Source organism: Anolis carolinensis, chromosome 2 (assembly GCF_035594765.1).
Source record: "Anolis carolinensis isolate JA03-04 chromosome 2, rAnoCar3.1.pri, whole genome shotgun sequence".
NCBI classification, from domain to species: Eukaryota; Metazoa; Chordata; class Lepidosauria; order Squamata; family Dactyloidae; genus Anolis; species Anolis carolinensis.
In genome coordinates this window covers 23,029,471-23,043,879 of record NC_085842.1, presented here as the reverse complement: position 1 = coordinate 23,043,879, position 14,409 = coordinate 23,029,471, and the positions used below count along the sequence as shown (strand labels likewise).

Sequence of the window (14,409 nt, the reverse complement as noted above, 5' to 3'; positions counted from 1 at the left end):
GCAACACCAGAGGCAACACCAGTGGCCAGCTACTGGTCAAAGGACATTTAGTTTAATGCTAAGTTTTTGACTTTGTGTTTTTAAATACATTACTACTGTTCCCTCGGTTCGCTTCTGATACAATAAATAAAGTAGATTGTATGGAAGTGTAGACTCATAGGATCCAGTTCAAAGCAGATAATTTGAATTCAGAAAGTGGATTATATGGCAGTGTAGATCCAGCCTAAAACTCCTTGTTCCTTTTCACAAGGACTGTTTTCAGACTTGGTGTCTTTATCTCTACGTTTCTTTTTTTCTTTTTCTTTTAGGCCTATGTCTAGCACCTTATATTCCTAGCTGTTGAACATTTCACCCTGTTGAAATTCACTTTGTTAGTTTGGATCCAGCTCTCTCATAAGTTAAGGTCATTTTGGATTCTGATCCTGTCTTCTGGGGTATTAGCTATCCCTCCCAATTTGGTGTCATCTACAAATTTGACACCAAATTGCGAATAGATTTACTAATTCTGTAATTCTGGATTTTCATATTTCCTGTTGAAACAAGTATTTATACCAAGTAACATGTATGTGATTGCTTTTCCAACAATAACGATATGTAACATGATTTTTTTCCTGAGTTATAAATGTCATTTTCTAATTGGTTCTATCATAGAAACATGGGAAAAGTTTATTAAACTTAAAATACCTTGTTTTTGCGGAACATCCTGCACCACCTTTTTCTATAGTTTTTCAACCTGTATCAAGTCTCAACCAATTTAACCTAGTTTGTGGCAGCCACAAAAACAAGGTTTCTGGAGTATAACAATTTCTTTCAAAGTACCGTACAATTAAACAGGGAATAACACTTTCAAACCAGGAACAGAAAATATTTCAGTTTATGTAGTGTAATTGTTTTACAAAGTGCAAGAACTGTTGGACAAGATCTGGAAAATGTAAACTGTAGACCAAAAATTCATGTCCTACACTACTAGATAGGTTGCAGATATGATAAGCAGGCCTCTTCTTGTATCCTTTTTATTTTTACAGGCTTGTTTTTTAAAAATCTTAACAGTTTTAAAACATTCTAATATTTATTTTGTGAATATTAACAGTCTCCTATTTTTTAAATGAATATGATTTTATTATTTGCTGCTCAGTATGTCTGCTGTTGTCACCTATCTTGAGCTGATGGTTTTCATTTGTATTTTAATAGTTTATTAACCCACCGAATGACCTTGTAAGTAAAACAAGGTCAGGCCTGGATAATACTTGGATAGGAGATACACTTCCATTCAAGAGAGAGCAAAACCTCTGAATAGTCCTGCAGAAACAAAAAAAACCCAACAATTCCAAGATAGTGTCTAGTCTACCATAAGACAGAGTCTACCAGAGTCAGCTTTCACTGCAGAAATTTTATCCAGAACTTGGACTTACAACATTGGCATTTTACTACATTGTCACTTGCAACGAGCATAAATAGTGTTTCTGTTCTTGTCACTTTTTGTGTATAATTACACAGCCCAAGAAAAAAGTTTTTTATCCTTGGTGTTCTGGTTTTTAGGCCTGTTCCTGGGCTTATTTGTGGTATCGATTCAGAAAATTACCTTGAATAGATGGCCTCAGCTCGTTTCTTGGATATGGCTATTGTGGTTTTCTGTGGGTGAGCAGATGGCAATTTGTAGATGGCATATGTTCTGTATCTAAAAAAAACTAGAGCTGATAGAGAGAAACTGGTGCTGTTTTTGGGATCAGCAGGTCAAATATGAAGAAAGCTAGACAGGGGGAGTATGTCCCTGTTGGTTCTCATGGATCTCTCAGTGGCTTTCGATACCCACTCTCTGGGATGGGATTAGGGGGCACTGTACTGCAGTGGCGCCAGTCCTTCCTGGAGGATCGGACCCAGATGTAGTGCTGGGAGACTCCTGTTCGACCCCCTGGCTTGTGGCCTGTGGGTTCTATTCTGTCCCCCATGCTGTTTAACATTTACATGAAACTGCTGGGAGAGACCATCCAGAGTTTTGGACTTCTGTGTCAAATTTTGTCGATGACTTCCAACTTTATTACTCCTTTCCACCCAAAGCCAAGGATGCCGTCCTGGTCCTAAACCGGTGGCTGTCATCAGTAATGGGCTGGATGAGAGCTGACAAGCTGAAACTATATCCAAACAAGACAGAGGTACTCCTGATCAGTTAGAAAGCAGATCAGGGTATCAGTGCCTAGTCTACCATAAGACAGAGTCTACCAGCCTCCAAGCAGGTTCACAGCTTGGAGGTGATCCTGGACTCATTGCTGACCCTGGAATCTCAGATGTCGGCCGTGGCCAGGAGGGCCTTTGCAGAGTTAAAACTTTTGCTCTGGCTGCACCCTTACCTTGAGATGTCTGACTTGATAGTCCACACCTTGGTCCACATCTGGACTTCTGCAATGCTCTACGTGGGGTTGCCTTTAAGATAGTTTGGAAACTACAGCTAGTTCAAAGATCGGCAACCTGTTACTAACTGGGGCTTCGTACAGGGAGAGAATCATTCCCATGTTGTGGCAGCTCCACTGGCTGTCAGTCCGTTTCTGAGCTAAATACAAAGCGCTAGCCGCTACCTATAAAGCCCTAAACAATTCAGCCTGTTTGTCTAACCATATCTCCCTATATAGACCATATTGTGCACTTCATTCAAAGGAGAAGGCCCTGCTCTCGGACCCATCCCTGACACAAGCGTGGCTGTTGGGGATGAGAGAGGGGGCCTTCTTTGTAATCACTCCCCACCTCTGGAACTTCCTCCCTAAAGAATTAAAAATGCCCCCCCCCTTCCTTTCCTTCAAAAACTATTCAAAACTTATCTATGTACCTTAGTGTATGGAGAGGAGGAGGATTAACACAACCTGCACTTTTAAGCTCCTATGGTCTACGTTGAATCACAACTAACACTTGATACCTGCTGCAGTTTGGTTATTTTAATTAATCTGGGATACACTTTGTGCAATCATGTTTTGTTTAATTGTTATTCTTTAAATATATTTCTACATTTTAATCTGATAGTTTTACTGTAATAAGCTTTTAAATATTATTTCTCTTTTTTGATATAGTATGATGTACTTATGGCATTAAATCTTTGCCTTTTTATCTGTATGTAAACTACTCTGAGTCCCCCTAAATAAAGTTGTTTATTATTATTATTATTATTATTATTATTATTATCCTGGGAGCTGTAGTTTTTAGTCTTCTCTGCCCAAGAGTGCTGGTGCCTCACCAAACTACAAATCCCAGAATTCCATAGCATTGAGCCGTGGCACTTAAAGAGGTGTCAAACTGTATTCTACAGAATAGATTCAGATTATGTTTGCCCACATTTAGTCCACCGTTTCCGGCTCTTCACTTAGATCCAGTCCATGAACTAGGCACACTTTTCCCAACAGAAGAGAACCAAGTGCAGTAATTCCTCTTTATTCACACATTCTGAACCTATGGAGCATCTCTGGCCTGTGGACCAGCAAATGTCTTTCTCCAGAAAGTTGGGCTTTTTGTTTAATTTTAAAGATTCCCAGTTTTTTAAAAGAGAGTAAAAATATGACAGTTGGGGGCCATCTGTTCAGGGTTTAATGACATTTATTTAGAAAATAATTTAATTCAGTTTAATTTATTTCCCTCAGGGCATTTCAAGGCAGCGCCAAAATCCATGTTTAAAAATGGGGGGTAAAAAATCCCGGGACCAGACTGCAGGCCCCACACAGATCTGTTAGTCCCAAGATTAGTTCCCCGCCATCCTCACATTCTTCCTCTGTATCAGAATGAGATGGAAGGTGAACAGGGGACATCTAGCAGAAGGGTTTTTTTTTAAACACTTCATTATGAGCTGAATGTCATGTGCATATGGAAATATCTGGATGTACACACAAGCACATTTCTTATCTCTCTTCCCCCAATTCTTTAATATTATAAACTGTGAAATAAAGAGTTTCAGAGAGTTCTAATTGCTCTCCATTTGTGCTTCCTTTAAACCAGCTGTGTGTCTATTTGACAGCCCAATCAGCTGATCAGCTGTTTCGGGCTTATTAAAAGCGAGTGTGCGCTGGAGCAGTCAACACAGGGGAGAGGAAAGGAAATCGCGTGTTTTGCATGACTGCACGGTTATACAATCATGTGAATATGCACATTTCTGGCCGAAATCAGGATATAAAAGGACCTTTTTACCACATGTTTTTCCTCTGTTTAATGCTAGCGTCATTTAGCTATCCCTTTTTAACCTGGTAACTTCTGCATTTCAGGTGCTGGGTAGAAGGGCCTTTAGTGAAGGATCCAAGGCGAGTTACAGTGTAAGTAAAAACACAGTGCTGTTAAAACAGTTAATGCAGATTGAGTGTCTCTTATCTGAAATACTTGGGACCAGGAGTATTTAGATTTTGGATTCCCTCTCCTCGTATTTACCCAGTTCATTTTTGTTCCATATACAGCTTATGCACATAGCTTGGAGGTAATTTTTAGCACAATGTTTTCAATAATTGTGTGCATAAAAGCAAAGTTTGTGTACATTGAATTATCTGAAAGCAAAGATATCACCCCCTTAGTAATCGACATGGACTATTTTGGATTTAGGAGTATTTTGGATTTCAGAATTCCAGATAAGGGATGCTCAATCTATAGTACAAATGTTTTTAAACCTATCAAATATAATGTCCTAGTAAAATGTCTAGAATAGTTTGAAATACCTTTGAAACTTAACAAAGCTAAAGGCACTTCCTATGAAAGAACCTTCTGCCACACTCATTTAAAAGCTGAAGATCTGTTTTAATAAAGTTCTTATATTAAATGGCAAGTGTGTGACTTAAACTGATTCTCTTTCCCATTCTAGAAGTAAATATATATGACTCCAAATCGGGTCCACAGAAGTTCAGTCTCTCCCTCATCTGTTCTCCATATTTCATTTCCTGCATAGCTGTTGAAAGGTGTAGAGCAGTGGTTGGCCAACTGCCCCCTTTCCAGAAAAAAATATTACTCAGTGCCCCCTGGAAATTTTTTTTTAAAATTTAATAGCAATTAAACATATATGTATTAATATATGTATATATGTATTAATATATATGTATTAATGTTTCTACCTTTTTTGTAAAATATAGTAAAGAAAGGTGTAAATTAGAAACATTGAAGTTTGAAATTATGAAACTATTTTTTGATCTCAGAATAGAAAGGTAATACAGTTATTCATCGCCCCCAAAGGCACCTGTGGACATCACTGCGCCCCTGGATCTCTGCAGCGCCCACCAAGGGGGCGGTAGCGCCCACTTTGGGAATCACTGGTGTAGAGGGATGACTCTTAAAGAAAGGGAAAAACTGGTTTTCTTTCCACTCCCTTTTTTTGTCAACTTTCCACGTAGGGGCTGAATTTAGTGGAATGAGAAGAACCTGGTAAATCAAAGTGTACATACATTCCATTGATTAGGTGGGTTTAGATTTAATTCAGAGGCCAGGATTAAGCATCTGAGCAATAGGAGAAATCTCTTGATAGGAGGAGCAGTTCAAAATTACAACCAACCATAGCTGGTTGAGGGATTCTGGGAATTGTATTCTGAAACAATAGCTTTCTCCTATCTGAGTTGTTTTCCTCTTTTGTTTTCTTCCTTCTCTCCACCAGGATTGTGTCTTTCTAAGCCAACGCTGATCATCTGTCTGGAGCAAGGGGAGGCTATGTGGGCCCCTGATCTAATAGAGTACCAGTACCCATACCAAGAAAAGAAGATTCTGGCAAATCCACATACAGGTGAGGCATTGTGATATTGTGGAACAGGTCTGGATGACAAGCCTCATGAAGAATGGCTTAGGGAGCTGGGTATGTTTAGTTAGGAGAAGCATAAAGAAGAGGAGATTGAGAGGGGACATGAAAAGACATGTTTAAATAGTTGGAAGGATGTCACATTGAAGAAGGGAACAAACTTGTTTTCTGATGCTCTGGAATCTAGGAGCACATCTACATTAACCACTTACCGTATATACTCGAAGATAAGCCGAGTTTTTCAGCCCTTTTTTAGGCTGAAAAAGCCTCCCTCGGTTTATAAAGGGTCAAGCCGAGCAGAGGAGCCTGGAGGCCATTGCTTGCAATATGATATATTTATCTCTCCTCTTCCCTTCCCTTAACAGTGTGGGTTTTTTTTCCCAAGAAGGGAATGTTTTGAAAAAGGAAAGGAGAAGGAGAGAAACCCTTGCGAGTCAGGAAGAAGATTTATTATTATTAGTACTATTATTGCAAGAACCAAGTCAAAAGGGAGGGAAGGAGGGAAAGGAGATACATTTCATTGCCTTCTTGTTTGTATGGCTCTCTTTCAAACCCACCCAATTTCCTGGCTTTTTTTGCAAAGAAACCGTGTGTGTGTGTGTGTGTGTGTGTGTGTGTATCCATTAATCTTATAAAAGCATTTTCCCCTGAATTTTTGTTAAATTCACCTACAGAAATATAGGCATTTACCCCTGCAATCCTTTGCGATCCCCATGTACCTACATATCTGTATCAATCTATATACATTAATGTTATACATGAATTTTCCCCTCATATGTCTGCAGGTCTTTCAAATCCTATATACATATAGATTAGGCATGAGCAAATTTATCGGAATCGTCGTTCATCGTAATAAAATCATTAATCGTAATACAATCAAACAGGGTTCTGAGGTGGTTTGGCCCTTTGGAGTTAACCTTCCAATTCGAAACCTTGGAGCCCATCTTCGGAATACCGTTCAGAATACCTTCAGATATATGAGAAAGCGTTTTCAGCCAATCTCCTGGATCGGGCTTAAGAGCCCCATAGAAAGCAAGCCTGGAGTGTTTTCACTCCTGGATATAGCATGGGGCATATCATGCTGTGTTCTTATTTTCCTCCCTCGTCCTCTGCTGAAAGAGAAGGAGGAAAATAAGGCAAAAGGGGCAAAGGGAAGCAGGGAAAGCCGTGCAAAAGCAGGGAAAGCTTTGCAAAAAAACACAATCCGGATTCTCCTCCCCCCCCCCCCCCCAAGCAGCTCGATCTGAATTAGGAGGGAAAGGTGGCGCTTTATTGAAATCGAGCTGCTTTGGGGGGGGAGAAGAATCCGAATTGGGAGCTGCGTTTTTTTGGGTTTTTTTTGGCAAAGCTTTGGAGAACTCTGTGCAAGAGGGAGAGAAAAATGGAAGCCAAGGGAAGCTTCTGTGGCTTCCTTCCTCTCCTTTTTCTCCCCTCCCTCCCTCCCTTCCTTCCTTCCTTCCCGATGTGGTGGGGCTGAAGCGCTGCAAGATCCAGAGCCTTCAGGAGCAAGCCGACTCTGCTGAAGCCCTCTGAGAGCAGGTAGTCGGCCCGGGTTGTTTGGAGCAGCAGCAGCAAACAGGGCACCCTTTCCTCCCTCTTTTCCTTCCACACATTCTTCGCTACAAGTTTTGCACACGGGGAGGCACACTCTTGCAAAACGCACCCCTTCTCTTCCTCCTCCTTTGACACACGGCTTTCCCTGCTTCCCTTCGCCCTTTTTGCGCCCCCAATTGGGGGCTTTGCAAAGGGAAAGAGATCATGATTAAGGAGGAGAGGAATCAAGCGTCTCTTTTCTAGGTCTTATTTTCAGGGAAACACAGTAGAAACCAAGCCATGGAACCCCACTGGGTGATCTTGGGCAAGTCACACACTCTCAGACCCAGAAAACCCAATGAAACAGGAAATAACACTTTCCTTATTCAGAGGCTGATGGTCATCTGTCAGGAGTGATTTGATGGTGTGCTATGATTTCTGTTCCTGGTTGATACATGTCATTTCCTTATTGGTTCTGTCATAAAAACATGGCGAAATTTGATTTACACTGCCAAAACGTCTTTGCGCAAGGGACATTGTCCTATAAAAAATAGCACATTATGGATTGTTGAGTCTCAACCAATTTAACAAAGTTTCAGCCACAAAAACAAAGTTTCTGAAGTAGAATAACGACTTTCAAAGTAAAGAACCCAATGAAACAGGAAATAACACTTCCAAACCAGGAACAGATATTTGTTATTAATTTTTTTTTATAAAAACATTGAAAATTCGCCAAAAATCTGAGGATAAGTCAAACGTTCTTAGATTTGGTGTTAACAGTGGTAAATGTGTTCTACCACTGTAGCAAATTTCATTAGGATAGCTCAAAAAATGAGGGAGAAAGAAGCTTTCCCCATTGACGATAGCGTTTTCCTTCATGCGCATGCACATCCGCCATTGAGGTACATACAAAGAATCGAAAGTTTTGGAAAGTTCTGTATTTTTTTTTGCTTCAAAATTTGGAAAAGACTTTAGAAAAGAAGTGCCAGCGCCCCCGTACTTTCAAAGCGAGTATTGAACCATTTGTTTAATGGATTGCACATGCCTAATATAGATATCTAGAGATTACCATGTACCTGTATATCTGTATCTGTATGTATACATTATTTTAATATATGAATTTCCCCTCACATGTTTGCAAGTTCCTACAAATCCTATATAGATATAGATAAATATATAGAGCTTCCTGTATATCTGTGAGTATATATAATAATTTTATATAAATTTTCTCCTCACATGTTTGCAAATCCTATATAGATATAATTATCTATATACAGAGAGATGTCTTCTGCATTTCCCCAAAAATAAGACAGTGTCATATTAATTTTTGCTCCCAAATACACTCTAGGTATTCTTTTCAGGGGATGTCTTATTTTGCTCCCTTCTCTGCTGAGGAAAGCAGCTGCGGTGTGAAGGAAAAGGAGGAAAAAGCACGCGCCTTTCCCTCATTCTCCCTTGCCTTCCTTGGCAGAGGAGGAGGAGGGAGCTGTCGCTGCCGAGGAAGGCGAAGGAGAAGGAGGGCTTCTCTTTCGCCTTCCTGGGTGGAGAAGAAAGCCATCGCCATCAAGGAAGGTAAAGGAGGGCTTCTCTTTCGCCTTCCTGGGTGGAGAAGGAAGCCATCGCCATTGAGGAAGGTGAAGGAGGGCTTCGCCTTCCTGGGTGGGGAACGGAGCCGTCGCTGCTGAGGAAGGCAAAGGAGGGCTTCTCCTTCGCCTTCCTGGGCGGAGGATAATGGAGCCGCCACCGCCAAGGAAGGTGAAGGCAAAGGAGGGAAAGGCATGCGTCTTTCCCTCCTCCTTTGTGCCACACATGCCTTTCCTTGGTAGCGCTGGTGCCCTTCTCCTAGGTCTTACTTTCAGGGGATGTCTTATATTTGGCAATTCCTCCAAATCTCTACTAGGTCTTATTTTCAGGGGATGTTTTATATTCAGGAAAACAAGGTCGATACATATATATGAATATAGATATATAGGGCTTGCAAATATTACAGGGGGAAATACACACAAATATATATTGACATGTCTAGATAGATATAAACAGATATATAGGGCTTGCAAATATTGCAGGAGAAAAATGTACATATAGAGAGTGGGGATTTGTAAACGTTTCAGGGGGAAATACATATGTTAAATTAGTACAGTAGAGTCTCACTTATCCAAGCCTCGCTTATCCAAGTTGCTGGATTATCCAAGCCATTTTCGTAGTCAGTGTTTTCAATATATCGTGATATTTTGGTGCTAAATTAGTAAATACAGTAATTACAACAGAACATTACTGCATATTGAACTGCTTTTTCTGTCAAATTTGTTGTAAAACGTGATGTTTTGGTGCTTAATTTGTAAAATCATAACCTAATTTGATGTTTAATAGGCTTTTCCTTAATCCTTATTATCCAAGATATTAGCTTATCCAAGCTTCTGCCGGCCTGTTTAGCTTGGATAAGTGAGACTCTACTGTATATATAATTATAGAGCTATATCTAGCCTGCATTGCTTATATAGGCATTGAATGTTTGACTGTTACTATGTTGCAGGCCGGCCTGAGTCCTCATAGGGAGATAGGGTGGGATACAAATGAAGTTTTATTATTAGTATTATTATTACAAAGTTATGGTTGATACAATATTGTTTTTGTTGACCCTACTTTTCCACTTACAGAGCTAGTTTACTTTTCTTTTCTCTTTTTTTTTGAAATAATGGCAAATATTCAAAAACATTTAACTTTCTGATGTCTCAATTAATGTAATTGTATTGGTATCTATTTTATTTTGAAATTTACCAGTAGCTGCTGCATTTCCCACCCTCGGCTTATACTCAAGTCAATAAGTTTTCCCAGTTTTTTGTGGTAAAATTAGGTGCCTTGGCTTATATTCCTGTTGGTTTATACTCAAGTATATACGGTAATGCAAATTGAAGCCAGAGTTTGAGAACACAGTGTTTAAATGATGCAGGGCATGAATGCGAATCACTATACGGATGCCATACCTGTGCTGATGTGCTTCAGCAGAAATGGGACAGGCCTGGGTGGAGCGAAACACCTGGGGAAGCAGCCAGTTGATCTTTCCAAAGAAATGCCATATTTTCACGGCCAACTTTCACTTTATTTCACCTCATGCACGACTGAAGCAAACGTGTACACCGATCTGCCAGCAATTCGCACCCAGATCCACCCTGCACCTCAAGCCATGATGTCCGCAGCGAATGCCAACAGAGCGAAAAGGGCCAGGGGGATGTCCTGGAGCCCGGCAGAGACAGAAGAACTCATTGCCATCTGGGGCGAGCCAATAGTGCAAGAGCAACTCCATGAGTCACATAGAAATTTAGATGTGTTCGAGAAAGTGGCGGAGAAGATGAGAGCTATGGGCCGTGACAGGACAGCTGAGGAGTGCAGGACCAAGACCAAATCGCTCAGGTCGAAGTACAGAGAGGCTTGTGAGCATATAGCCCGCAATGGAAGGGCCTCAATTTCCATGCCCTATTTCGATGAGCTAGACAACATTCTCCGGGGGGATGGCACCCTACAGGTTAAGCGTATGCCACAGAGCACCGGTATCCAGAAAGTAACGGTCGGCCAGGCATCCACCAGCCAGCAGCAGGCAGATGGGACCATGGCAGAGGGCTCCCAGGAATTCTACCAGAACTCTCAAGGTACAGCAAACATGCACAAGGATGGGTCAGTGGGCAGGATGGGAGGAAAGGCTCTGGTGTTATGCCCTCCCCATCCCTATCCCCATCCCAAAACAATCTTCCCCTCCAAGGCATACGAGCAGCTAATAAGGTGTGCATATGTGGTGTCTTCCATACCACAGGGGACATGCTTGATACCGTGGATTCAAAGGACAACATCGTCCTCCTCAATCCTATGGAAGACATTGCAGACACAGCCTCTGCATGTGGGGAAGCGTCCTCAGTGTACTCAAAGGCAAGCACCCACCCTCCTCCCTCCCCTGTGGCAAGATCCGTTTCGCCTGCGAGTGAGGAGAGCCATGGAGAGCAGGCTGCCGAGGGTCCCGAGAGCAATCTGTTGTGGACGTCAACGCCAAGGGAGCAAGGTAAGACCCTCAATCCATGACAACTGACACACGCACTATCAAAAGCTATCTATACAGCACCTGGAATGCTGTATCACCCACATCTGTTATACTTTCAGTCCCTCAGCTGGTGGAAACCACCCCTATTGGAGACACAGATACCTTGTTTCCCCGAAAATAAGACATACCCATAAAATAAGCCATGGCAGGATTTCAAAGCATTTGCGCAATGTAAGCCATAACCCGAAAATAAGACATAGTGATAGGCATGGCTATGCGACGTGGCTATGCAACGAACCGGCGCGGAGCAGTAAAGAAGACGGGCAACCCTTTTCATTTGCCCCATCATGACAGCTGCTATCTCCGAGGTGACCACAGAGGTGCAGGCAGCCCCATCAACAAGGAATAAAATCACTGGCAGCGTTGTTGCTAATTCACTCCAAAACAGGTTACATGGATAAGAGTTGCTCATTTATAATGAGGGCTGTATTGCTCATCATGAAGGATTGGGGCCAATGGTTCTAAAGGAAATGGAATTGCAAGAAATTCAGGATGGAATTCCGGGTTTGGAGAGTTATGTTCCAGTATGGAGACGATGTTTCAGAAGAAGATGACTTAACTATATTTGAATAAATGCAGATTGTTGTACCATACTTAATAAAAATAAGACATCCCCTGAAAATAGGCCATAGAGTGTCTTCTTGAGGAAAAATAAATATACGACAGTGTCTTATTTTCTGGGAAACACAGTAGGTGACAGCCTCACCACTGGCCAGAAGCTGTCCCACATGCTCTTGTGGCCATCCTACAAACCATGTATATTTCCCATTGTCTCCATACCCAAGACCCATAGCCACCAAGCAGCATGAGTGTGAGCAAGAACTACATCACCCATGTGTTTCTCCTCTTCTAGGGGCCACGGTAGCCAATCGGATGGCTATGCTTCCCCCATCGGTCAGGCTGGGCGAGCACCGCAGGAGGAGAGACAGGAGAACCGTGATTGCAGCCACATCCTCTGCAACTGACCGCATCCTTCAGCACTCAGTCGCACAAATGAAAGCGCTCATGGAACATCTGGAGAGGGAGAGGATACAGCAGCAGGAATACCTGGAGAGGGAGAGCGTGCGTCAGCAGGAGCTCCGAGACAGGGAGAGCGCACGCCAGCAGGAATTTCAAGAGTGGGATGTGGAGTTTCGTCAGAGGCAGTGGGAGAGGGAATGCAGGGATCGGGACCGTCTTAACGAAAACATTGAAGCACAGACAGTACTGCTGGCTAGGCTGGTGGACCTCTTGGAACAGAACAAAGGCTGTGTCTGTGGAGGGGGGAGGGAAGCAGCCCATGGCCAGGCATCCACATACATCCCTGTGCCCCAGGGACTAGTTCCTGCCATGGAGGTAGACCCCCAGGAGACTCACTACCAAGCTGCAGCCACTCCCCCACCCACTCGTTCCCAGGTGGAGCCATCAGAAAACCCCTCTCCTACAGAGCCACCAAGTCTCAAACGCCCAGGAAGGCCACTCAGATCCCAAACGCGCCATAGCAAGTTCTCATGAGTAGGTGTGGTGTCAAATGAGGGACCTCCATTTAGTTCTGGAGCAGCACCCTGGAACCTCTCTCACTTCTAGCTAAAGTACCGCATTATGGCCCCATATCCTCCACCTAATCTATTGCAACAAAGACCCAGCACAACTGTATGTTTAAAAATGGCTATGAATAGTATAAAACAGTGCAACCGGGAAGGAACAAGGGGGAACGCATACAGAGGCAGGCATGCATCAGGTGGAGGGGAACGTGGGCTGTGGAACGGAGGCATTCCAGCACTGCAGTTGCTGCTCCTCAGCTCCCATCTGCTCAAGTTAAGGGACTGAAAGGCAAGAGGAAGTTAGAAGAGGATTTGGGTGTTGTGTGGTTTGTGGCTGTATGGCCGTGTTCTAGCAGCATATTCTCCTCTAACATTTCGCTGGCATTTTCAGAAGGACCTATACAACCCATGGCATCATGATGTCCACACTGAGCACTCCCATGGTAGTCCAGCATGGGCACGCATTCTGCTCATGCTCCAGATACATTCCCACACTCCCTTTCTAATGAGCAATGGGACTCACACTGTGCCCTCTCTGGGTCCTGGCAGGCAATGAAACAGGGCATGAGGGATTGTGTGACTCCTCTTTCTTCTGCTGGCTGCTTTAAAAGGTTTTTTAGTTTTAATTCTTCTAGAGATCTCAGTTTATCCCAATCCATTATCAGTGTTTTCTTGCACAGTTGGACATCCCTGCTGGGTATTTGATTTTGATACGTTTCTTCCACCAAAATGGACTCTCATCCAGTTCACATAGGCAATGGGTTGTTGTATGTTTTCCGGGCTGTATGGCCAGGTTCCAGAAGTATTCTCTCCTGATGTTTTGCCCACATCTGTGGCAGGCATCCTCGGAGGTTGTGAGGTATCCCGGCCATGAAAGCCTTTGACAACACATAGGCATTTTTAATCTGTTGGGCAAGGCATTGAAGGCTTTTTTGCCCTTAGTTTTGTGTGATTTTTTTTGTTTTTCCTCAGAAGATAAATTTTATTTGCTTCCCTGGTTCATGTCTGCGTGCACCATCTGCTCATGGAATCAACTTGTTTTTCTCATTCCAATTCTGTTGATTTTGTTGTTTTTATTGGTTTTTTCCTTAGAACCAATTGTTTTTGATCATTCTGTTATATTGTTTTCCTTTTCCTTGTTCTGTTTGTGTGATTCGTTTTGTAATTCCTAAGATTTGCTTTGTTTCCATTGGTCTATTGTTAAGGTCCTCCTTAATTCTGATTTCTATTTGCAAAATCTCTAGTGTTGACATCATTTGGTGCTAATCATAAATAATAAGATAAGAAAAGAATAAATCATTGTAAGGAGTTAATTTACAATCTTACCTTCCATCAGAAAGGAACATAAATTATTCACTTGTTAAAATAGACTTAGTTCTTATCTCTGTTTGGAATGTGGACTGCTCTTCTCTCTTTAGTTTTAAGTTACAGTCTTTATAATTCTGAAACATTAATCTTTTCTTAGCTTTGAGGTTATTGAGAGCTGTCATAGAATTATTAATAAAATATTTGTATGATTGTGA

At 42.1% G+C, this 14,409-nt stretch overlaps 1 protein-coding gene across 7 annotated transcripts in view; it reads left to right on the top strand.

Annotated features, from left to right (window-relative positions):
• The window catches only part of LOC103278123 (myb/SANT-like DNA-binding domain-containing protein 7), a 26,514-nt gene extending 12,105 nt beyond the window's left edge, over positions 1–14,409 (top strand). For all 7 annotated transcript variants that reach the window (XM_062973616.1, XM_008105897.3, XM_016991893.2 and 4 more), the window contains 5 exons: positions 4,239–4,286; positions 5,603–5,728; positions 10,399–10,920; positions 11,082–11,324; positions 12,217–14,409. In XM_062973616.1, the coding sequence (XP_062829686.1) occupies positions 5,656–5,728; positions 10,399–10,920; positions 11,082–11,324; positions 12,217–12,857 (1,479 nt within the window). In that variant the 5' untranslated portion in view covers positions 4,239–4,286; positions 5,603–5,655 and the 3' untranslated portion in view covers positions 12,858–14,409. The remainder of the gene's footprint in view (positions 1–4,238; positions 4,287–5,602; positions 5,729–10,398; positions 10,921–11,081; positions 11,325–12,216) is intronic.